The sequence below is a fragment of the Leptidea sinapis genome, chromosome Z (assembly GCF_905404315.1).
Source record: "Leptidea sinapis chromosome Z, ilLepSina1.1, whole genome shotgun sequence".
Classification (NCBI taxonomy): Eukaryota; Metazoa; Arthropoda; class Insecta; order Lepidoptera; family Pieridae; genus Leptidea; species Leptidea sinapis.
In genome coordinates this window covers 21,366,032-21,392,777 of record NC_066312.1, presented here as the reverse complement: position 1 = coordinate 21,392,777, position 26,746 = coordinate 21,366,032, and the positions used below count along the sequence as shown (strand labels likewise).

Sequence of the window (26,746 nt, the reverse complement as noted above, 5' to 3'; positions counted from 1 at the left end):
ATCGGAATGTCTGGAATGCCGCGCTGGCGCCGGATAAGCTTTATTCATATTGAGACTAAACAATATGTTATTTTTTTTAAAGTGATAATGAAACACAATAAATGATAATTCTCATATTTGGGACCAATTACACAAATTAAATATTTTATACACAAAATTATGAACGATGCGGTTGGGACTGATTGATATTCGGTTATTGCAGGTTATCAACTGTAAAGTAGTTCATGCATACATGTATAAAGCCACAACCTGAGAGCTGAACAACACATATACAAGATTTATCAACGATACGTCACTCGAACGGTTTTTTTGAATGAAAATAAGGGTTGAGCCGAGCGTACTGCTCGGCTCAACCCTTATTCTACCTATATCAGCTGATGCTAATCAATACGCCCTTCCCATTACAATATTAACTAGGGCGATTCCCCTTTATTATAAACAAGGCAACTTTAGGTCTATTGTTCAGCAAACAACACAATATTTAAGAATGTCACTAGTGTGAACACGGCATTGTATCGTGCTATTAGCAAGCGTCATGATCAATGGCATGTTGTCAGGGGTATTTGATGATCTAAAATTAGCACATTGATCCATGTCAGTTAATTGAAACACTTCTTAAATGGATAGAAGCATTATGAGGAAATAGCTCGCGTGATAACGGTTATTATCTTCTATAAAATTTATACGATATAGGTATAGTCCGGATGTATTTTGATGTTATTCTTACAAATTACAAAGTAACAAATAAAAATACGGTTATTTTGGATGAAGTAATGTAATCTTAACATTTATGTAAGTACCTAAATCCCAATAAATATTTATTAAAGTCTCGGCAATAACTATAAGAATAATTACCTCTGGAATTGCCAGGAATCTATCGATTATCTCACTGTTTCCATGGGAACCTTAGGACATGCATCGGTAATAGGATCCTACATGAACTAATACGATCTCTTAATTGACCTACTACGCATGATGACGACCGCATACAAAGCTTCTTTAGATCTTAGTCAGTATGTTGTTGTGTTCATTAACAATAAAGAGTACATTTTTGTCCATCACGGGGTATCAAGATAGCAAGCGTGTTGATCGATTCCCTCAGGATGAAAGCGCTTTCCAGATTCCATGGCGATCTCCATATTATTTGGATTTTTACGCATTGAGTAAAATATAAACACTGTAGAGTTTTAGCTTAGTGAAATTTGTAGGATAAATAGCTGATACAATAAGCAAGTTTTTAAAAAAATTACTGAGATGGAGGAATCTGGATTCTACTTTTTATGAATTTAGGGTAGCATATCCGACCATAATAAATATAACCAAAGTTTATGTCATTAATAATATTGACTTTAGTTCGGATTCGACAAACAAATACCATAAATTATTTATTACAAAAAAATTGTGAAACATACATGGAATTCGGGTAGCCCTAGGTATGTTCTACCTGTGGAGTGGATATATGCTTGACACTATTGTAGGGACAGTGGGTTTTATTTTTAAGGATTCACAAGCTACAAGAACTGCAGTGGCAATCTGATAGTCGAATTAGATTTTGTTCACAATATTATTGGATTTAATTTTTTAGACCAACGTCATAGAATCGAATCCAAATCGAGTAAGCGAGACAAATTACTAAAGACTAGGTATTTATTGGCCAATGTAACATAAGTACCTACAACGTGTATCAATTGTTCTTGTGAACAAAATTTTATTGTGCAGAAACAGCACGCTTACAATTTTGTTTTTTTCTGTCTTTATAGGAAGATATAATCGTTCAACTAAAATATCCGGATTATTTACAATAATTGGATCCTTGTAGTCCAGAATGTGGAAAGCTATGCCACTACGGCATAAAAGGGACTGATGTTCGTAGTATTATGTGTGTCTTGTGCAATAAAAATTGATACCATCTTTGTGCTTTTAATATTGATTAATATTTTTTTTTAAACTCAAAACTCACACTCACCCACTTTTACCTCTAAATACAATCTTTGTGCTATTAATATTGGCAAATATTTTTTTTTATTCAAAACTCACACTCACACACTTTTGCCTCTAAATACAATCTTGTTAGTATAATTAATGAATACATATGTACCTACATAGGCACATAAACGTTGTATTACTAACTTCGAAAAAATATTTTTATTCGATTCCAAAGCGAGGCTTTTGTACCTAGTAAGAACAGCCAGGTATCCATCGCAACACAAAACTATGAGGAGAAAATTACATAGCATTATTACATTTTATATCTACATTCTAGTAGATTAGGACAGATAGTTTTGCATCCATTGGTTAATTAGTTCACTCACTTTCATAGCAAGTCATTAAAACCGATGAGTTGGTATCTACCACATTACTACTACTAGTTACTACTTACGACCCACATACCTACTAATAGTTTACCTATCCATTCGACCAACTAGTATATTTACGTACACAAATCAATCGCGATTCAATTGTGAAAAACCTATAAAAAACTATAACTGCCAATAAGGTATAAAAACTGGTAAAATGATATTTCATAAAGTAGCAATTCTGAATTTGTGTTTAGTACTAGTAGTTTGTTCCAGTTTAGACACATTAATACGTTTCAGATGTAAGAAATTAAATCTTAAATTGAATCGTTGCTATGGCACTGCCATTACTCCCAATTTCATTTTAACCACAAGTTTTTGTGCGGCATCGTGTGACGCAATTCTTATAAAGCAAAAGATAATTGATATTCATAAAATATTTATATATCCTAGTTATATGATACCCGCAAATATTAAAAACAATGACAGTGTAGCGTTAGTTAAAATCAAACTCCATTATTTTCATAACATCGCAAGTATTGTTAACAGAAATACAAAAGTTAGTATCGGATTGCCAGTTAAAATGCCTGTGTTTACAGTTTCGCCTAAAATAGATAACACAAACATTAAAAAGTGTAATGATTACTTTAAGTATGACGGAGAATATTATTTATGTGTTGAAGTTGTAATGAGCAATGATTGCAAAGACCAAGGGATTCCTGCTTTTTTGGATGATAAAATAGCGGCGGTGTCAGTTAAAAAAGGATTGTGTAATACGCAAAGAGTATTTATTTCAATTATTCCAGCAATTTCATGGATAGTTAAAACATTACGGAAAGATATATACCAAGATTCCCGGGAAGAAGATATAAGAAGAAATGATCAGATACTATTGATGCCAAAAATAAAGCAAACAAAACCTTTAGTAAGCAATAAAAAACCACGCATAAAATTCAAAACAAATATGAAAATAAAACAAAACTTAAAGATCAACACAATAAAAGATGTGAAAAAAATGGGCAAAGTTTTGTTATTTGGCATTAAATCAAAAAATAATATTACGACAACTACTATTCAAAAACAATTTTTGAGTACTTGTAATAATTGCTCAAAATATACAGCACAGTTAAATTCGTCGACGCCAAAGGGCTCTCAAAATAAAAATCTTCAGTCAGTAAACAAGGCAGTGTCATTACAAAATACGACTAAGAATATCCATGTTAGTTTTCCACAGTTGAAATTGAAAGCCTCACAAAATAATCATGGTCTTTCGAGAAACGAGATAAAATCTAATTCAGCAAAATATAGGTATAAACACAAGAAAATAGTTAACCCAAATGCAACCAAAACTCCAGAATCAAAAGTGAAACCTTCATCAACAGTCTCAAAAATCAAAACCTCAATAACGACCACCAGCCGGATTCATTTCATTTCTAGTTTGACTCCAAAATATCACAAATTTAAAATAAGCGTGCATAAAAACCTAAAAACCGAAAATCCAGTCGCAATGTTAAAAATATCTACAGTGCCAAAAATCAAAACATCATCAGCGACTCCTATTCTCTTGAATATTGTCAATATATCAAAATCTAATAACAGAAACACAAGTCTTACACCAACATTACTAAATTTTTCTTATCTAACTTCGATGAAGACAAAAGTATCCGAAGACATAAATACCATATCCTCTACGATTCACTTAGAAAAAGTTACTACACTTCTCTCAAAGACAGCAACAACAGAAACGTCAACTTTAAAGACTATCACCGTTTCCACCACTAATGTTTTAGATTGGTTCAAAAAACGAATGGCTGATAAAATAAAAGAAGGTCCCGCACCTGTTTTGATTCTAACAACGAGTGATACACCAACAGCTTTTATAGATCTGACATAGTAAAAATAGTGATTAATACCATCCGTCAATAAATTGAGATCGTTATTTTTATTTGCCTCTCATTATTACTATATACAGGATGATAGTCACCTACACTAACATATACATCTGAATCTGCAAGTGCAATTCCAACCTACATTCTCCTACATAACCAAAGGAATAACAATAACGTGCTTTTTAAAAGTTAATTTAGTGTAATGAATGAATGTAATTAAGGCACTGAAAAGATTGATTCAATAACAGTTATGGATTGGTGAGGTTGTAAAGTAAAAAGTTATTCTTATCTTTATATGTAGGTACTTTAACGAATGTTGGCCCGCAATTGTTAATTAAACTTCTCGGCCAAAAAAACACTAGAGCACTTTTGATTTATTCGAGTACCTTTAGTATTATCACCTACTTTTAGTATTTATTTACTTAAAGTTACAAACAATTAAAATAAAAATTTAAATTACAGTGTGGCCTCCACTGCCTGAAATATCTGATGCAATTCTTTGTGGCATGCTTTGGACGAGGTATTTTATGAGTTTTTAGGGAATGGGGGAAAAGGGAGTACTCGGGCATTGCCATCCATAAACACAGCACCACTCCTGTAACAACTCGAGCTGGTTGGACATTAGGAATAAAGAGTTCCGTGTTGTAGCGTTGTGCATTAAGAGAGAGAAGTCTCCTGACAGGGCTTAACTTACATTTCTAACATCGTCATTTTGATTTGATTTGTAAGCTCTTAGCTCACAATAGAAAACAAGAACTCTGACAGAAAGTAAATATTGTCATCCAGTGAACACATCTAAAACATGGAAGCAGTCTTGTCATACTATCTACCGTTGATACTATTAGCTCCGTGTTCGTTAGTGTTATTGGTGTTGAATCTAGGTCGATATTAGGATGTACTTAGTTATGCGCAGCCGGGCGCAACTCTCTAATAAACTCGAATATGTATGGCATTGCACTAAAACGGCATACGCTGTCTCGCTCTAACATATATTCGACTCTTTTGTTTGTTTTGGTTTGAGTGTCATGTGACATGTCATTCATTCAAAATAAAAGTGACTGTTAACGATTTTTGTTACGAATTTTCGTTTTCTTTTACTTTATTCGTGTATTATTCAGGGTAATGGGCTTAATTATTTATATAATAAATGCGTAAGACTTACTAAGTTATACCATGTAATAAAAAATGTTTAAAATATGTGGTTTAAAATCTGGCTGGTCAGATGGGAGTTAGAGAATTTTCATGGCTAAATTATTTTTGGATAAAGAAAGGTAAGCACTTATGAACAAATAATAACCTAATAAAGAATGCTTAAAGTGATTAAAAGTGATAGAGTATTGATTTAATTCATATAGAATAAAAATTATAATATTATAATCTATCTGTAGTGTTTGACACTTTTTTATCGATTGTCGATATTTTATTTTAAATTATTAACTATTTAATTTATTTTTATTTATTTCATTTTTATGGTATCTATATTTTTCATTAATAAGTTTATTGATCTTAAAATATTTGATAAGTTTATTAACCCGTAAAATCATTTTTATTATATTATATTATGGTTATGATGTGCAAAAAAATGTTAAAAGCCAAAAAATTAGGGTTAACTAACTTCTGCTAATATGTATTCTGTTCTTATTGCAACATCTGAAAAACGAATACCACACCCTGTCTAAACCGAAACTATACCGCAAAACATAACTATTAATAAAATATTAATTATGTTAATTGTTTTTTTCTTTGAGATAACTAAATCGTATCCCTTAGTTTAAACTAGCTAGACTTTGCTAATGTCAATATTAAAATTAACATAAGAGAACCTTAAAATAAGCCATTATTTATATTAATTTATATATATAAATATATATGTATATATTATTAGTTAATTATCTATAAAAATGATGTAATGACTCCAACCCTATATATTTATTATATTGGCAGCTCTGATATTTCGTCATTAGTTGATTATGTTTGTATCAAGACTTAGTGCAATACATTACAAGCGACATTTCTCATTATTTTGTATGGCACTCCCGTCTCTTGAACGTAGTGTTTAAATTCTCTTTGGTTATGCGCCCAATATGATTTACGTGATTAGCTCTCGGCATGACATGATTACGGTAACTATGGGTAACTGGTTCGCGCGCTTGGCATATTGTCACTTTTTATCAGATATGTGCGTTAGATATGAGGGGCTCAGTTATAGTAAAAGAAATGGATTTCTGAATCATACATACACATGCAAAAAAGGCGTACACTTTTCTAAAATGCCGGCAACGTATCTATGATTCCTCACGGACGAGTAAAGAAAAGTATTTTTTTTACTAGTCCGTGTGATTCCTGCGGTGTGTTGTTTTTTAAGGCTAAGGGTCACTTGCTAAGCGTAAATTCACAAAATGCTGCCAGATCCAGGTGGAGCTCGTCAAAAAAATTTTTGGTCGTTATCTCGGAAAGGAGATTGAAGCGCTTCCATATATTCCTGGGCCCAGGTGATAATAAGATAAAGGTAGCACCATTTAAAAGGTTACATTTATATAAACCATATTTGAAAATTTAGCAAGATTTGTCAATCTAGGAGCCGAGTACCTAATCGAAGATATAAAAATGAGGTTATGTCTTAAATTATATGTTGACAGCTGATCTATAGTAGGTTTATTATATGTCTATCTGCTAAGGATTTATCACACACTTATATTAGCTGGGTACCAACCTTGTTTTTTTTTAGATAAATAATACATACCTACCTATCTACTACTGTAACGACATTTTTTTGCATTATAATATAAGGCATTTGGTAATTAGATATAATATAGTATACCTAAAATAAAAGATAGTTTTATTAGCTCAGATAAGAATAATATATACTCATTAGCTCATACATGAACTGTAAAACAGGCTGCTAGAGACAACTTACTTTTACTATAAAATTACTTACTTTTTTACTTTTTTTATGAAAATAAGGGACGAGACGAGCAGGACGTTCAGCTGATGGCAATTGATACACCCTACCCATTACAATGCAGTGCCGCTCCGGATTCTTGAAAAACCCGATAATTCTGAGCGGCAATATAATAATTGCTAGAAATAACACGTGAAGACTCATTTGCCCACTATTTTCACTAGCTACGGCGCCCTTCAGACCTAAACACAGTAATGTGTACACATTACACACTGCTTCACGGCAAAAATAGGCAATATGACATTTAATGTCGGACTACCGGACGTAAAGTCAAAAATTTTGAGGTACGCATACAAATTCAACAAACCAATTTAAAAAATATCACGATTGTTCGTCCTCGAAAATTAATAGTTTATCTCCTTACCTTTGATAGTAATGAACTTTTTCATATTTTATTTTATAGCCTAACTTAAAAATGTTTAGTAATTATTATTATTCAGATGCTAGAATAACATGTAAGAATTCGAGCTTAACAGTATAATAATGGATAATAATCTACGGGTGTTTATTGTGCTAAGCTGCTAACAGTACTAACAGGCTACTAATTCTATAATAAAAAGTTAGTAAAACTGCTACTGCATACACTATGCATAATGCCATCCCTCAAATAAAATACATTTTATTGTATTTTTATATAATTATTCTACTTTCACGTGAACAGTGATTCATTTCCTCTTGGGGCGACGATCCGTACAATTTCTGCAGCACTTTATAATACATGAAGTTACTTTATATCCTTGTTTTATCTGTTTTTAAATCCGATCGTACTCACTTGCCTAACTGAACTGATCCGCGTGTCGGTACAGTTTGTAAGCCCCGGCCCACTAACGGTATAGTTGTAGTTGCGGTATTCTAAAGTGTCAGAAATGCTTCCATGTTTTATATGCATTCACCATTTTCATCCATTTTATTCCTAACAATGTAAGCTGAGATCTTGTTCATGTGCGATTTTATTATTTGCTTATCACATCCGGGTTTATACTTGACCCTAACCGATATGACGCTACAGTAGGAAATAGTTAAATGTGAAAAGGGAGCGCGAAACTTAAATTTATATTTTTTTGTTATAAAAAAATTTGACAGTTTATCCTATTCACTTCATCCACTTTTGTTACTCTTAACGCCATTCGGGGGAGAACTATTTGGGTGAGGTTAGAGTTGTATTTTCGTTTACTGAATGGTTAAGTACCTAACAAGCATATGACCTAGCCTTGTAGCATTTTATTTAAACATTAAAGTTGATCACGGAATTAATATAGCTTACTTTACAATTTCAAATAGCTTATCAAAAAATAGACGTATATTAAGGACACACAAAGCCACTAATGGTATAACAGGTTTGAAATAAAACACATAAGAATTACATGCTTATATAATAACCACAAATATAACCAATTTAAGTACAGAAGAAAAACAATTTTTGGCAAGGTTGGTAGGCTTTATCTGACTCAATTTTCCGTCATTTGCGTTTGAAAGGGCATGCACGAAACAGTAACTGTTTTAGTCTAAATAGCATGCTCTTGTATAAAGTTAAGCAATTATAAACCATACGGTTTATAATTGCTCACCTGACACCTTGAGTCTGACAGAACCTTACCAGATAATATGTCGAGAATTTGAAATACTCTACATACAGATTTTACACCAATAATATAACTAAGAGATCGTTATAAACAGCACCACTTTCTTTGGGAATTATACGTATTTTTGGTGAATTTTGCACTTAATTTTTATGAATTGTAAATTATTTCACTAAGGGCCCTATTTCTTCATACCATACCGTCGGAACGTAGCTTTCACGTTACCAAATAATATACTTTCGACATTAACACTGTTTACAACACTAACGTGTTTATAGTTACTTGAATGAAATACAATGCTTAGGATAAAATTATTACATAATATAAAAATTTAAATTCGAAAGTAAATGTTTTATAACAAAAATACTCAGCTCACGAACAGTAGAATTTCTAAACGCTCTGACAATTTGGGACAGTATTATCATAATTATTATTTTATAGCAATAGCAATGACAAAGTACAAAATGGTATATTTTAAGAGAGCGCAATAAAATATATTGAGGTTCTTGGGCTGTTTCGTAGTCGAATCAAATTTAAGAATATAAATGCCTTTTATGCCTTTAGGGAGTGTATCCTATCAGTTGCGCAACCAATTAACGGAGTGACACTTGCTAGGGTCTTGACCAAATTATGTGCCGATAACGTGCGAATTGAACGCAGAGCTCAGGAATATGATAATTCTGTGACATAATTATAATTAACGACCATAATCATGAGTGTGTCGATAAATTTAAAAAATGCATTAAGTTTACCATTATAAACTAATAATTCAAACACAAATTTTTGTTCTGGCTTTCTTCAACACAAATGTCTAAAACAACTTTCGCCATTTCTCTTGCTTGGCGATGAATAAAAACTCGTTTTTTCGGAACGGAATCTGACGGACTCGGATCAGTCAATATTAATATTTAAAGAAAAAAACGGGTCGCAACTTTAGTATTAACGCGATAATACGGTAAGTGTACGATAACTCAACCATCGATCAACGAAGGCACAGCACTACATTGAAGGCGTGCTGACAACGAGGGGAGACCCTCCCGCTATTTACCTCAGGCCCCGATAAAATTCAACTGGGGGGGTAACTATACATCAATTGTTTTTTCAACAAGTATAAACCTTTGATACAAGCGGTCTCATTCTTGGGTTTTACTTTATACTTCCGACCTGATCGTAGAATGGCCTAGGTGGATGGATCTTTTATATCAAAATGTGGTAATTTTTATAGATTTATAATATGTATTAATTGTATTCAACCGAGGCGACATAAAGTATACTTATCAAAACAAATAACCACAGTTGAAATACTGTAGGACGTTAGTAATAATTCAAATTGTTTCACACATCAAAAATGAGATCATTTCCTTGAGATACTTCAGTTATTTTAACTAAGCATTTGATCAATTAAAAAAATCTAAACGATTTATTTTCAGCGTTCTATTGACGGTGTTTTATGGTGCTACTTATAAAACTTAGTAAACTATCATGATTATTTAGAAATAATATTGAAATTGAATGTTCAATCATCATATCAAACATGTGCCAATATTTTACTTTTATAAAAAAATAGAATAAAACTCAGTCTTGTCTGTATAATAAGATGGCCAAATTAGTTTGTGCAGCCAATCTGCTTTCATGCATCCTCTCTAGAAGACCAAACAAACTCAACATCTCTCTCCATCATAATCACCTCTTCTTTAACTTCCCATCGTTTCATATGTTTCAGTAACTAAATATTACTCGATTACTCCCTCAAACAACTGTTTTGTAGACCGCGTTCACTTCCTGTGACGTCATTCTCCGCAATACGCTCACTTGTTTGCATATACATTACAACTACCGACATGTACTATGAAAGCCATAATGGCATAAGCACTCTTCGCAACCTGGTCTCCCAGTGAGGTGAGTACACTCACAGTGACAAAGTAGTACAATACTTTGACACCAAACATAACTTATATAACGTTTAACAGTTACACTACACGACAAGTAATGAAACATAATGTAGTACAATTAAAATTAAACAGGAATAACATATTTGTCAATCAATATGAAGTAATCATAGAACAATTATGTGTGCAATTATGTGTCAATATTATTATTATAGTGCGCGCGGCAGCGCTAGTCACCTTCTGAGGTATGTGGGGGAGTGAAACGGGGGAGGGCGCGATTGACAAGACGCACACAATATATAATATGGTCGACGACAGAATGAGTTATCTTGACGTTTGTGTACCTCCTCCGCCCTGCCGCTCACATACCTCAGGCGGTGACTAGCGCTTCCGCACACACTATAGTGCTAATGCACTAATAATAATAATATTGACACGCATTGACAAATTATCTTAAACATATCATCAAAATATCTTAAACATGTCATCAAAATATCTTAAACATGTCATCAAAATATCTTAAACATACCATCAAAATATCTTAAACATATCATCTAAATATCTTAAACATGTCATCAAAATATCTTAAACATACCATCAAAATATCTTAAACATATCATCAAAATATCTTAAACATGTCATACTTTTATCCCAAACTTGGAATCATAAATTACTCACTTAAAAAAACCGTTTTGTAGGCCGCGTTCACTTCCTGTGACGTCATTCTCCGCAATACCCTCACGTGTTTGCATTTACATCACAATTACCGACATGTACTATGAAATTCATAATGGCACACACACTCTTCGTAAAGTGGTCTCCCAGTGAAGTGAGTAAACTTACAGTGACAAAATAGTACAATACTTTCAAATCATACATAACTTATATAACCTTAAACAGTTACACTGCACGTCAAATAATAAAACATAATGTAGTACAATTAAAATTAAACAAGAATAACATATTTGTCATTCAATATGAAGTAATGATAGAACACTTATGTGTTAATATTATATAATATTGACACGCATTGACAAATTATCTTAAACATATCATATTATATCATTAACATGTCTTACTTTTATCCCAAACTTGGCATAGCCATAGCATATGGGTGCAAGAGAGCGATACATTTAATACATACATCGATACACACATACTTAAACATCCATAACTTGGAAACAAACATCCATATTCTTCATATAAATGTTTGCTCCTACCGGGATTCGAACCCGGGACCTCTAGCTCAGTGGCAGGGTCACTAAACAATCACGCTATGTCATCATCACTGGGGCAAGCAACTCTGCTTCATTCTATTGCTCTGCCTTCACTAGAGCGAGCGACTCCTTGTCATTATCTTTATCATCGTCGTAAAACTCGTTCTTAGCCACAACCATCTTATCTGCTTCCTCTTGGCTTATTCGAACGTCAGGATCCGGTTCTTCTTTAACCCTTGCATCTTCTGGGAGAAAATCAGCTGGAAACAAATTATTTAATTAATGATGACTTAATTGTTAATTGTGAATTCATATCAAAAATTGGCGAAATCTTTTCATTTATTCTGACCTAATTTATATAATAATAACAAAACCTTTTTTCCCAGATAAGAATGAATATAAAAATTAGATAACTAAAAAACAGATTTGATAGATAAAATTCCCTGTATAAAATTTCCCGCAGCTTCTAGTATCATTTGTCTTAGACCTACTCAAACTGTGACCATAAAATTTTACCCCAATCTAACCCTTATCCACTATACATATACACTTAATAGTTTACTGGCAAGTTGGTAAAAGTTGGTGGTACCAGAGAAGTGAGGAAATTTCGGTCTATAAAAATTCGAATTTATATTGTTTACTATGGTTATGACGGAATAGATATGTCCACAACATTGCTTGGCTTTGAAGAAGTATGTCTGCAAAATATAAAACTTACCATAGGTCTCACGCTGAGGAAAATAGTAAAAATATGAGAATTATCACATATTTTTACTATTTTCGTTAGGATCTCTAATTTTTATTAATAATATAACAGCACATGTTACTCAGTGACAAGATATCATTCTACATGTAAAATAATTTCAAAAATTGGTCATTCGTGAGTTTATTGATTACAAAACAAAAATACAAATATTTATAACAGATTAGGGCGAATAAGGACATACCTGGAACATGTGTCATTTGTACTGCAGGTGAATTTTGACACATCTTGAGATTGTCGTACACGAACTTTGTGATAGTCTCCAGATATTGTTTCGTATTCGCGTTTGGAGAGCTACAAGATGGAATTAGTGATAATTAAAGCATGTACACATAAAAATACCAAAATTCTTTTAAAAATTTGAAACCAACAACACTGGATTTTAATAAGATGGTCCTCTCTTTTTTTCTATAACCAATTGTTTAAACAGCGATCGCCATTCGATCGGTAATTTTAAGAACCAATTAATTAAACTGACGAGGTATGTACAAAGGGTATGACTTCGTTCGTCCCAGCCACTAATGCCACCATACCTATTTCTGTATTAGCAGTAGAACTAGCAGTATGTGCAATGTTCGTCCCAACCACTTATGTCACCACACCGATTTCTGCAGTTCCGATCTGAACGGTGCGAATGTCAGTGAGTGTGGTAGTATTATAGACATATGAGAAATTCAACCATCAAGTCTCAGGGTTGCAGGCGCAATGCCATGTGATGCATGCAGGTCATACCACGTTTGCTTTACCTCATATTATTATATAAGAAGTCACTTATCATCAGATGGCTCATTTACTCGTACTTTTAACAAAAAGCATAATGAGTTGATTTCACCATAGATTTTTATAAAACAACTAGCTGACCCAGCAAACGTTGTATTGCCATATAAAGTAATTAGAAAGTTTTTGGGGTATAAAAAGTAGATGCAACCGATTCTCAGACCTACCAAATTTATCGTACTACAATTATTGTATTCGATTGCCATCTTGCAACCCTATAGCGGATTTGTGGATGGAACAGAATAACATAAAAATCGCGATACAAAAATAGTTTAGATCGTGGAAGGGCGAAAATTTGAAGTTGTATCTACTTTAAATGCTGAATCATAATAAAATTAATTAAAAAATTGTCAAGAAAATAAAAAAAATTGGGGTGGACTACTCTTAACATTTAGGGGGATGAAAGATCTCATACCTACCTAAAAACCTAAAATTTCATGAGAATCGGTCAAGCCGATTCGGAGGAGTTTAACTACAAACACCGCGACACGAGAATTTTATATATTAGATTTGAATTCGCATGAAAAGATGTGCCTCCGACGTGAAGAAAGGGCCCTAAAAATTCAGCTAGCCTATAAATTTCTTTTTAATTTTAAGGAATAGCTGCATTGTATTGACTATTAATTTCATGAAAAATGAGAAATGAATACCCTATACACGACGTGGACCATATATTTCAGTATCAGTTTATATAATATCTTTATTACCAGAAATAAAATTAAATCATAATATATATCATATATAATATCATAAAATAAAATTAAAGTTGCTTTCATTTAAAAATAACTAAACGCATACCCGGCAACATCAGGGTGTAACTGGAAGTCCGGTGCGAAGAACTCAACATACTCAGTGTACGGCAGTTCATTAGATATTTCCTCGTCAATGAGCAAGGATGTCTCATAGGTCCAGCACCGTGCCACGTTACGAAGGGTATATCTGGAATTAATAAAAACTTCTCTCATATTTTATTATTAAACAGATTGTAAAACTAAAATCTAATTAAGATATTATGAATTCAAGCAAAAGTTATACAAGAGAAAGCAATTATTAATAGAATGTGTCAGTGACTTTATACACCTACCCGCCACCACCAACAACTAGTGTCGGTAAGTTGAGGCTTTTCACAAACTTGACACATTCGCCGTGTCCCCGCGTGGACAGCGAAAAGCATCCGAGCCTGTCCCCGGCGAGGGAATCGGCTCCACACTGAAGCACTATTGCGGTGGGACGGTAGAACTCCATCACATTCGATATTACCGGCTTGAAAACCTGGAAATATTGATGATATTAATTTAGTGGACTTTTGTGAACGAGCTTTCCTGTGAATTTAGAAATTTCATATTTTACTCAAGTTAACATGATACCTTCGGTCAGATAAGTCTTTAAAAACAGTGCCAGTAAACACTTATCACCAAAAATATTCCATTCTTGTGTAGTCGGTCGCTTTAACTAGATCGGTTTTTACCACTAAACATCTTCGTGTAGTAAATTTGATCCAATCTGCCGTGAAGCAGTAATGTGTAAGCATTACTGTGTTTCGGTCTGAAGGGTGCTATGGCTAGCTAGCTAGTAAAATTACTGGGCAAATAGGACTTGACAGCTTATGTCTCAATCTGAGGAGCAGTTGTAGTGCAGCTCAGAATTTTTGAGATTTTGAGCGGCGCTGCATTGTAATGGGCAGGGCGTATCAATTACCATCAGCTGAACGTCCTTCTCGTCTCGTCCCTTTTCATAAAAAAATGTAACTGCCCATTTCGAGATACAAAAAATACCTGGGTCGTCCTGAAAATTGTTATCCACATAATAAATATAGTACCACATACCTGTACATAGCTTTGGTCATCAATCCCTTCCTTGAGTGGCACATTAACAGAAAAGTATCTTCCACTTTCTGCTCCAATTTCATACATATCACCAGTGCCAGGAAAGAAGTAGCTGCCATATTTGTGAAAGCTAACTGTCATAACTCTATCAGTCAGATAGAATGCTTCTTGGACACCATCACCGTGGTGGACATCAATGTCTATGTACAGCACTCTAGGGTGATATTTGAGTAATTCCAAAATGGCAATTACAATATCATTTACATAGCAGAAACCTGAGAAATAAAGATATTTAAGTGCTTGTCATTATATATACAGTATGGAACTAGCATATATGAAATACATGTAGGTACTTACATACTTGTTAGCATGTTTGCTACCAAAAATAAATAGAATCCGTGCATTAATTTTGTCAAAAGTATAGTTTCATTTTGAGCAAATTTGAAAGTACTGGAGAATTGGGTCACTAGGCCAGAGATTCAATGAACTTGAATATTTCAATATCATAAGGCCGCTCAAAAGTTGAATAGCAGCGCCGCGGCCGTACCAAATCCGACCATATGTTTAGGCTAGAATACACATGCTAGCGGTTTCTCATTGACGGCCAGCGGCGCTATTCAAAGGCAACGGTCGAACTTCGTGCGGCGTAGGGTAAACCCATCTTCTATCGATAATGAGCTTTAAAGGGAGTTGTAATCGATAAACAAGAAGCTGTTTGAGTTTAATTTGAAATAGTTCTGTAATGATTATTGTAAGAATACTACACCCTAAGTATTTAAAATTAAACGGCTTCGTAAGTTTGTTTTTATAAATTATGAAGTAGTTTAGAGATAATTATTGTGCATAAGGAAGAACTAAACAATAACAATTTATCAGGTACTTGTTTTGTAATTTGAAAGCAACCTATCAAAAATCGTACCAACTTACTTGTTCGCTGCTCAAGAAGTCACTCAGAAAACAGTGATTTCGTAAGTATTGAATATACAAAAATAAATTCTATTTTTACAAAGCTTTATCCATTCATTCATTAATCGTAAAAAATATAAAAACATTCAAATACACAAAAATAATAGTTTACCTAGTTTAGGTTGTTGGTAAGTAATTGAAAATAAAGTATCGATAAACAAGAATTATGGGGTATTACGAGTACACCTGCTCCTACATTTGTTGATTTAGTTTTCCCCACGAGCTTCCGGGATATATGTCCAATCTCTGGAGTGTCCGTGATTACAAGCGGGTGCCTTCCGCAGCGCGCGATTGTTTCAAGTGATTCACTCATCAATGAATTTATTAATTGGACTTTCTTAAAGTTCAAGTGAAATGTTTAAATCTTGAAATGAAGTTTAATTTTGATATTTATTTTCTTTGAAAATTTCACTTTTATAATTTAGGGATTTTAATTTAAAATTAATTGCACAATACTTCTGTGAAATAGTATGACAATCCATTCTGTATAATACAGAAACACTGCACCACATTGGAGTGACAAAATCCCGCCGCGGCCCCGCTTTCGCGTCCTTACGTGGCGCGTGCCACTCAAGCACATCTCACATATAACAATGTATGTAGTTACAAACCAAGTTATTTTTTATACTTTTAAGTGCATTTTATATCTATTGTTTTGGAGGTCGGTTGTTTTATTGTTATTTGTTCATACAAATGATTTAAGTTTTCTTTAGTGTTAATTCCGCCAATATATGTTTTTTAAAAACAATTCGACACGTGTTTCGCCTCTACACGAGGCATCCTCAGGACGTGTTGTCTCGCCAAAATCTGGCACGAGACTGAATCAAATGAGCCGGAAGCCGCTCTTTTATACCCTCGTCCCATGATATGACGCGCTGTGATTGATCGGCTGTTGTGACGTATTACCCCCGGAAGAGACACGTAACAAAGGTGATGGGACTAAATTCGTTTGTTCATTCAACAATGTAAACATGTTATTTTTGTGTTTTATTATTAATTTATTGATTTAAGCGAAATCCTTTTTCACATGTATGTAAAATATTAAAATTATTATTGTTTCCGAGTGAGTGACCTTTATCAATTAAATGTTTCGCGAAGTGTGATTTTTCGGGATGATTATTCCTAAATGCGGCAATATGTTCCTTTAATCTTATTTCGAAATTTCGACCTGTTTGACCTATATATACCCCGTTACAAGAGTCACAACTTAGTTTATAAACGCCGGATTTTTCGAAATTGTTTTTAAAAACAAATATTGGCGGAATTAACACTAAAGAAAACTTAAATCATTTGTATAATTATGGATTTCCGCAAAGTAACGCCTAATTCAATATTTTTTTTTTGTTATTTGTTTTTTTATTCTCGTCCATTGGTTGTGATTCAGTAGGCATATTAGTTACAAGAGGCTCGGTAGCTGAATGATACAAATGGTCTAGTTGACCAGCTAACGTCAGGATGTCCAATTTGCGTGACGAAGTACGAGCGCATCGTAAAAATTCACTCTGATAATTTTTTCCTAGGCGTTAGGGTGCTTTAGTTATTCCGAACATATATTTATAATGATGATTCAAAACAGCTCAGTCTGAGTGTATTTAAAGAATGTTTGTTCGACTTTGGCTTTGAAAATAAAATAACATCAGCCTTTTTAGAAGTTTTTAAATATAGCACATAATGTGAAATTACATAAGTACTAACCAGATGGTTCAAACTTCTTGGCATGGTGCAATCCACCAGACCAATTGATTGCTATATCACAAGCATTACTATTCAGTTTCATTGCCCCTTCTAGAGAAGCACCAGTATACATTGAGCAGAATTCAAACAGCCCTTCAAACACTGGGCAATCGTCTCCTACATTATAATGTAGTAAGTCTTTTGAAAAACCTGAAAATAAAATTACTTTTATACTAAATTTATACAATATTTTTTGTTGGTTCTTCCCTGATTCCCTTCCCTAAAACTTTATTTGATAATATTTTATGAGTGGGTTCTTGTATGGGTTTTATTTTAGATTAACAATTAAAAGAGGCCTATTCCTCATTTAAAATTACATTAATGTTCGTTTGATAATACAGATTTAAATAAAAAGTAAAAAACTAAGTAGTTTTCATTTGACAATACAGCAATAAAACTTTTAACTATTAATATGAATGTTTACAGTGATATTCAAATAAAATTTGTTTCTATACTTAGTCACTTTTGTCATATTATAAACAATACAAATATAAGTATTTGCTAAATAGCAGCATTGTGTTACAATAAGTATACTGATGTAAGGATTAACTACAACAGAATTTCATGTATGATAGTTTCTTGCACCATCAAGTGTTCACCAACAAAGGAGATTGCCCAAAAATGTATGGACCGCTGCCTAGACTTGCATCAAATTCAAAGTTCTTTTAGATGATACGTAAACATAAACTGATTGCCCCCCAATTATCATTTTTTAAATCAAAACCCGGCTTTTGATATTATTTGATAAAACGTGACAACCTCAAAATCAAAGCAATTCATATGACGTCCAGGTTATGTACATTGATTGACATAACAGAACCTATAAACTTCGAAATTCTCTTAATTAAATTAATTTCATTACATTAATAAAACTTTCGTGAGACATTGTCAACTTATTTATTAATACGACTTAACTCACGATTCATTGGTGTGTGTACCGACTAGTTTCGGACCATTCGGAGAATCGGAAGTCCTTCATTTCATTACGTTTCGGAAAGAGGACCTACTACTTGACCTACCAAACCAAGGACGGCCTAATTACATATTTTTTACCTACTTACTTAGCAGACTTGCAGATTTTTATTAGACTTTCCTTGTGTAAATATTTACAAATAAACTACACTACACTAAACTGTGGAATAAAACACATAGTTTATAAAATAATAATATATTTATTAATCAAAGGATTTACATTTTAAAGTGCAACAACATTTATGTACATTAATATAAAACGCTTATAAGGACAAAAAATGTTTTGGGTTACACTATTACGCAGGTAGTAAGTGCAACTAAGTATTTCAACTTTTGGAGATTTTATTGATCATTTTCACAGTCATATATTATATAAGTACAGTCAGTATTACACAACCACACAAACTAAAGAAAATTAAAAGTCCTATCCTATTCCTAAAGTATGCAAATTAGTCATTAAGTAAACATGTTAAACTGTAATTAAGTAGTTCACCATAAAAAAGGTATGTGATCACTCTATAAATATTTACAATATATTATTTACAATTATGAAGTTTGAGCTGAGAGTAAAAACCTGATGGACACAACAAAGATTAACAAACTGTTATGGCTCTGGCGGCCGGGCGACAGCGATGGCCTATGGTAGACCTAAATGTCAGTCATGTCATGTTGCGAGGTAGTAGAGATGGCGGTCTGAAATCGATCATTGGACCGATTTTTGACTATGAATGTCTTTTTTTCATCCTACTAAAAATATAAAATAAAAATAAGTCTCCAACACTACATAATCGAGGCTCAATTTTTATAGTTTCTCAATGTTTATTTCAAGAATAATGCAAAATGTAAATCATTTACCAGTGGGAATTGAAAATATGGTTTGTTCACTAGACCAGGCAGAAGACACACGATGGACGAGCGTCGAGGTCACTAGTATTAAATAATCATCACAAAGTTATATTAAAATAGACTGGAATTCTAAAAGTGGGAGGCTCTCTGCACAGGCTAGATTATGGGTACCACAACGGCGCCTATTTCTGCCGTGAATCAGTAATATTTTAGCATTATTATTGAAATTATTTGACATATGAAACTTATCTCAAGGTGACGAGCCCAATTGTAGTGTCACTCTGAATTTTTGAGTTTTTCAAGAATCCTGAGTGGTACTGCATTGAAATGGGCAGGGCATATCAATTACCATCAGCTGAACATCCTGCTTGTCTCATATCTTACTACTATCTACCAGTGGGAGGCTCTTTGCACAGACTAGATTATGGATACCACAACGGCACCTATTTCTGCCGTGAATCAGTAATGTTTTAACATTATTGTTGAAATTATTGAACAAATGAGACTTAACATCTTGTCTCAAGGTGACGAGCGCAATTGAATTTTTATTTATCATAATGAGAGATGAGACAAGCAGGATGTTCGGCTGATAGTAATTGATATGCCCTGCCCATTTCAATGCAGTGCCACTCTTCAAGAATCCTGAGTGTTACTGCATTGAAATGGGCAGGGCATATCAATTACTATCAGCTGAACATCCTGCTTGTCTCATCTCTAAATATCATAAATAAAAATTCAATATTATAATATTGAGTCACAACTGGAGTGCCGACTCCATAATGTGGGATAAAGGCTTATAAGGATTAAAATTAGGATTTTTAGTTAGTTTTGATAACCAAAAAAATACTTTTACAACACTGGTTTCAGATTATGTAATCTTTATGTTGATTACGTGAAAAGATTTGAAAAAACATTTTATCATAATAATGCTTGAAACAATTTCTTGTCAATGAAAAACAAAATAATTTTTTTTTTTTATCAAACACAATGTGGATTGGTTTGATAAATTTTGGAACAACTTGCTACACATAAGTCGGGCTGCATACAAAAGAAGATATTGTTCACTTTTTATTTCTGGTGCAAACACAGAAAAGATTAGCGGAACAGCCTTTTTAACTGTATCGGAAATCTTTCTCAATAATGGAATTGCGTAAAAACAATACTTACAGGAGGTATTACAATGCCGACAAGGATGGCTAATGAGCTCAAAATACTCAGTGCCAAAATTATGTGTTAATGTGAATTTGTAAAATTGTGTATACTTGCAATTGCAATATTACTTTTGATATATTTCATATTTTGTATGGTGGCCACAGATTTCTGTTCAGTGGTCCTTATTGGCATTCAATGTGTCAAGAAACGTGTATGACACACCTTTCTAGAAGCTTACCAACACTCCTGTGGCTCCTGTGGTGATGAATATGCTAATTTGTTCTTCAATCACATATAAAATATATTCAACACGCTATTGGAGAATTTGTTATTATAATCAATTTAAATTAACACAAATTGATACAAGAATTACTTACTTTGTATGTTTTGTGGAGTAACGTTCTGGAGGAACTCTATGTAATCCTCACTATGAAATCGGCACATATCATGTGCACTAGCTTTGTAAGGTCGATATATCTGCATTTTCTTATGGAGACCATAGTTCATAACTAAGCTATGGGTAACAGACAGTCTATGAGGCTTCATTGGATGTCCGGGTCCATAGTGGAAATTTCCAACATCGGAGTTATAAAAATACGCCACCCTGTGCTGCGTCATAGCGGCAGTACAAAAATGTTTGCCTAAAAAGTAAAATAATTTCAAGCAGAACAGCAATAGCAACCAAATGCTTGGTGTTTAACTATATAAAATTGACCATACTTAAATTTTTAGGTGTTTATTAACTTGAATTGATATCCCTTAGTGATGGCGCACTGCAATTGAAAAAAAACATGTTGTAACATTTACATGAAATATTATTAGCCTTTTAATGAAATATTAACGTGGTTCAAGAGATTAGTACACTTCTAAGTTCTTACCTCGGTTCCTAGTTTAGCGAGTTCACCTAGCGACAAAAAGTTTCCTCTGTACTGTATACTGCGTAGTGCGTACTGTATCAACAGATAACGACCACAAATTACCAAGCCAAAATATGTAAATAAAAATATTGTTCATGTTATTTTTTATATTTACTGGCAAGGGCTGCAAGCCCAAATGTATTACAAACTAACACGGGTTTTTGTTACAAGGTTTATAGAGCAACGTTATTATCTTATTTTCAACACATTCTTGTATGAAATGATGTTGAACATCTATGTGTTTGGTTCGACGATAGCACTGATTTTGTATTATTTTTAAAATGTCTTATTGACATTATAAATAACTTTAAATAGACTCATGTGGTAAGTTGAACAATTTAAGCTCAATAAGAAAATTTTTTGAGAAACTTTGCCTCTTTGACGGTTGTTCCAACTCCAAGAGCGTGACTCGGCTTCCGTACTTAAACACGCTACTTTGTTTATCATACGACTATGCTAATTAATTTTGCCACAAATGTTAGGACTGAAATCTCTACGGCTAGTAATGAAAAGATTTAAATAGAAGGCGTAGGTAATAATGTAGCGTAAGTAACAAAATATCAGCGAATATTTTTTCAGTAAGCGAGATTGCAACAAAAGGGCATGTTTTAGTCTATATATTTGGGTATAACTCTAGATGAGAAGCTTCAGTGGGGTGACCATATATCTGCCTTAGCAAACAGATTAAGCTCTGCAGCATATGCGGTTAAGAAGATAAGAGAACTGACTGACATAGATACGGCCAGAATAGTATATTTTAGTTACTTCCACAGCATTATGAGCTATGGTATCCTTTTATGGGGTAATGCTGCTGAGATCAATACGATATTTGTGCTGCAGAAGAGAGCCGTTAGAGCCATTTATAACATGGGATCTAGAATTTCGTTAAAGAATAAGTTTAAAGAAATAGGTATTATGACAGTGGCCTCACAATACATTTACGAGAATTTGATGTTTGTACAAAAGAATAAAAATAAGTTCACAAAACTAAGTGACTTACATAGTATTAATACTAGAAATAGGGGTAGACTTGTCATGCCTGCCACAAGACTCCATAAAGTCAGTAATTCCTTTAGGTGTCAGTGTGTTCGCTTCTATAATAAACTCCCCGAACATATAGCAAATATGTCTATAAATAAATTCAAAGCCTACACAAAAAGTAAATTAAGCAGCAAAGGCTATTACAATATCCAAGATTATTTAAATGATAAAGCAGCCTGGAATTGAATTGATCTACTTAAAGTGTGATTTTAATTGTTTGATGTTATTTATATTACTTATTTGATTTGTTTGATTTTAATTTTATCTGTTTGATATTATTTATTTATTATTATGAAATTTAGTGTATGACTGAACTTAAGCCATTGTAAATCAATGTTATGAGTTCAATAAACGTTTTGATTTTGATTTTGATTTTGATTTTATACAGGGTGTCCCAAAACTCAACGATAACCTGGTACCGGGCGAGAGGCCAAGATATACCAGTTATGAAAAAAATAAGAAAAAAAATCTATGTCACTTAGTCAAGCGATGACAGACATTTTTCGAAAATGTTAAAAATTTGACACCCTTTGTCGCATTTTTAGGTACTGTGATCGCAATTTTCACAATTTTACAGTGATTTTTTAATAATGTTATCTCAAATAACAGTACTATTAAGAGTAACCACAAATGAAAGTAATAATCATTGTTAACTAAGTAAAATAAATTAAATTTTGACGAGTTATGGTTTATAAAATTAATGTCAGTCAACTTTGACACTCTACGTTGGAAAAAAAATGTAACACACTACCTATGGCAACTTTTTTTAAAAGATGGCCCATTTAGTCTAGCTTTCAAAATAGTACAACACTTGCCACTTTTCTTGCCAATAAAACTGCTATTTCGTATGCTATGCGTAGGGATCACCCTCAGTAAAAAAAAATACCTGATATTCTTTTGTTTGAAAAGTTCGAAGTCTCCATTGTTTGTAATGAACAAAAGTGATAAAAAGAAATGGATAGTAGTTATGGTATTTGTCAAAACGAGACGTCACTATCCGTCTCACTCACAACGACTCATCAGTCGTTCATAATAAAATTTAAACAATAACATTTAGTACGCATCGTTTCTTCGTTTACTGCGCATCTCTCGTAATCGTGCTACTTTCGTACTATCGACTTTGGCTTGTATTACCCTGGACTTGATACTCTATCCGTACTTGACGACTCTGGCTTTGTTTTTTGGACTTTGTGCTGTGCAAACTGTGTGTGAACAACATGCCGCATTTGTACACACCGCAAGAATATGCAAATATGCATCTTATCTACGGTGAGTGCCATTGTAATGCCTCTGCGGCAGCTCGACTGTATCGGGAGAGGTACCCGAATGTGGAGCGGCACCCAGATTATCGGAAGGACGATTACCCAGTGCTCGTACATCTGGTGGGAGACCTAAAGGAAACTACGACGCTGAACTTGAAAATGACCCCAGTACCTCAGTACGTGCGATTGAAATTGCAACGGGTGTGGCGAAGAGTACCGCACATCGAATTTTAAAACGATACGATTTTCATCCTTACCATGTACAACGTGTGCAGAGCTTGTTACCACGTGATCACGCACCCAGAGTTGATTTCTGCAGAACCATGTTAGCGAAAATTCGTGAAGATCCAGATTTTCTAAATAAAGTTTTGTGGACTGACGAATCGACATTTAAAAGAGATGGTTATTTAAACTTACATAACCTTCATAGTCGGCATACGGAAAACCCGCATTTGATGCGTGAGGATCGATCCCAATACCAATTTAAAGTCAACATGTGGACAGGAATATTAAATGGTCAAATAATTGGACCATTTGAATTCACTGAAAATTTAGATGGCGCCACCTACTTGCATTTTCTTCAAAATGATTTGCCGACATTGCTAGAAGATGTACCACTCAACATCTACAGAGAAATGTGGTATCAACAAGATGGTTGCCCAGCACATTATGCCCGGCCTGTAAAAGAATATTTAAACGAATTATATCCCGGTAAATGGATCGGACGCCTTGGACCAATTTCATGGCCCCTCGGTCCCCAGACCTGAATCCAGTAGATTTTTTTTACTGGGGATGCATAAAAGAAAAGGTCTACTCAAAACCAATTCAAAATGTAACAGAATTGCGCCAAAAATTGATGCAGCATCAGAAGAAATCAATGCGAGGAGATTTGCAAGACTGGTGAACAGGTCATTTCTGAGGCGATGCAGAGCTTGTATTCGTGCTGGAGGGAAACAATTTGAGCATCTGCTTTAATTTTAGGATAATAAAGTGTTACGATAATTTACCGTTTTATTTTGATTAAATTTCAATGAGTTTCTTTCGCAAAAAATACGAAATAGCAGTTTTATTGGCAAGAAACGTGGCAAGCGTTGTACTATTTTGAAATCTCGACTAAATGGGCCATCTTTTAAAAAAACTTGCCATAGGTAGTGTAGTATATTTTTTTTCCAACGTAGAGTGTCAAAGTTGACTGACATAAATTTTATAAACCATAACTCGTCAAAATTTAATTTATTTTATTTAGTTAACAATGATTATTACTTTCATTTGTGGTTACCATTAATAGTACTGTTATTTGAGATAACATTATTAAAAAAATCACTGTAAAATTGTGAAAATTGCGATCACAGCTATACGTTCAGCTATACGCACTTGTTTATTAAAAAATATTTAATTTCGTATTACATTCACTGCAACAATGCCTTTTTTACATCATTTCCAAAATTGTCCTAAAATATACTACCTCGATCATCCCGCAGCAGACAGGGTAGTTGCGGTATATTCGGAGTATTATCGTATCGTTCCAAATGTGTCGATGTCGATTCTACGAGTAGACCTCCTGGTACGTTCCATACATTCCAAGATAAATTACTAATTAAATACCAAATAGCCTGCTATTACTAATCTCATTATATACCACCTTAGTATAAGACTTTGAAAGCCAGAACTTATCATAATCATCATAATATTATTTAAGAAAGACGCTCACTAACTAACAAGAAAACTCAAGTTCCGCTATCAAGTGGTTACGAACGTTATGTATTTCGCCTACGATTTTACTTCTGGTTGATTAATCTATGACACATACTATTGTCATTGCGCGCTGCAGTTGACATCATATTCTCTCTCTTGCTCGAACCACCACGTTAATAATTCGAGATTTATTTGTAAATAAGATATAAAATCGTGATAAAATAGAAATACGACGATCTTTTTATAATTTCGTATGGTATGAAATACCTTCACTCTTATATATCTTGCAAATATAGTTTTTACATTTTCTTAACACACAGATTGGCATTTTAGATTATTATTGTCACGCCATGAAAACGTTCTGCTTAGCTCGCTGCTATTAGCCGACTAAATGAAATTACGAAAATTGTCTAAATTTGTCTGCAACAGTTTGCGCGCGCTAGTGTGATATCTACCTCCTTATTGTATATAATATCATTGTAACAATCTATTAAAAAACTTGCAAATTATTTGATTTGTAGTTTTGTCTTATTTTACACAGACCTTTCTTTCGACAAAAGTTGAATCGATTATATTTTGGAATAAACGAGGATTTTCAAGGAAAACAATTGGTTTTATTTGTAACTATATTTGGTTTTATAATCGACTTTATTTGTTCTTTATTTGCTAATATGCTTCATTGTAATAATTTAAGAAATTTCTGCAGAAGGATAACCGCGAAACTGGTGATGAACAGATATTGCACGCGTGGCAATACATTCATAACCCTTTTATATTAATAAATGATTTTTTTTTTTGTTATATTCATTATATTTTTTTAAATATATTTAAATAGATGTTCAGTATCTAGGTGTTATATTTATATACTGAACTGTAGGAAATTTAATTTACTTTTTATTGAATATTAATACTTTGGATAATTTATAAAACCAAATATCATATGAAACAAAATATTCAGTAA

The 26,746-nt window shown here is 33.3% G+C and overlaps 1 protein-coding gene across 2 annotated transcripts; it reads right to left on the bottom strand.

The window, feature by feature from the left end:
• Positions 1-8,506: 8,506 nt before the first annotated feature.
• Positions 8,507-21,849, bottom strand: LOC126978962 (histone deacetylase 3-like). 2 transcript variants are annotated; one of them, XR_007732732.1, is made up of 10 exons: positions 21,749-21,849; positions 21,591-21,643; positions 21,248-21,511; positions 17,862-18,050; positions 15,201-15,475; positions 14,459-14,646; positions 14,173-14,313; positions 12,782-12,891; positions 9,661-12,094; positions 8,507-9,613 (listed from the first exon to the last, which is right to left on the bottom strand). XR_007732732.1 is itself a non-coding variant. In XM_050828092.1 (9 exons), the coding sequence occupies exons 3-9, from the start codon at positions 21,486-21,488 to the stop codon at positions 11,931-11,933; spliced, it is 1,308 nt and encodes a 435-aa protein (XP_050684049.1). In that variant the 5' UTR covers positions 21,489-21,511; positions 21,591-21,643; positions 21,749-21,849; the 3' UTR covers positions 8,507-11,930. The 2 variants fall into 2 exon arrangements, 1 of the variants encoding a protein (XP_050684049.1); XM_050828092.1 differs by having other exon boundaries at positions 8,507-12,094.
• Positions 21,850-26,746: the final 4,897 nt, after the last annotated feature.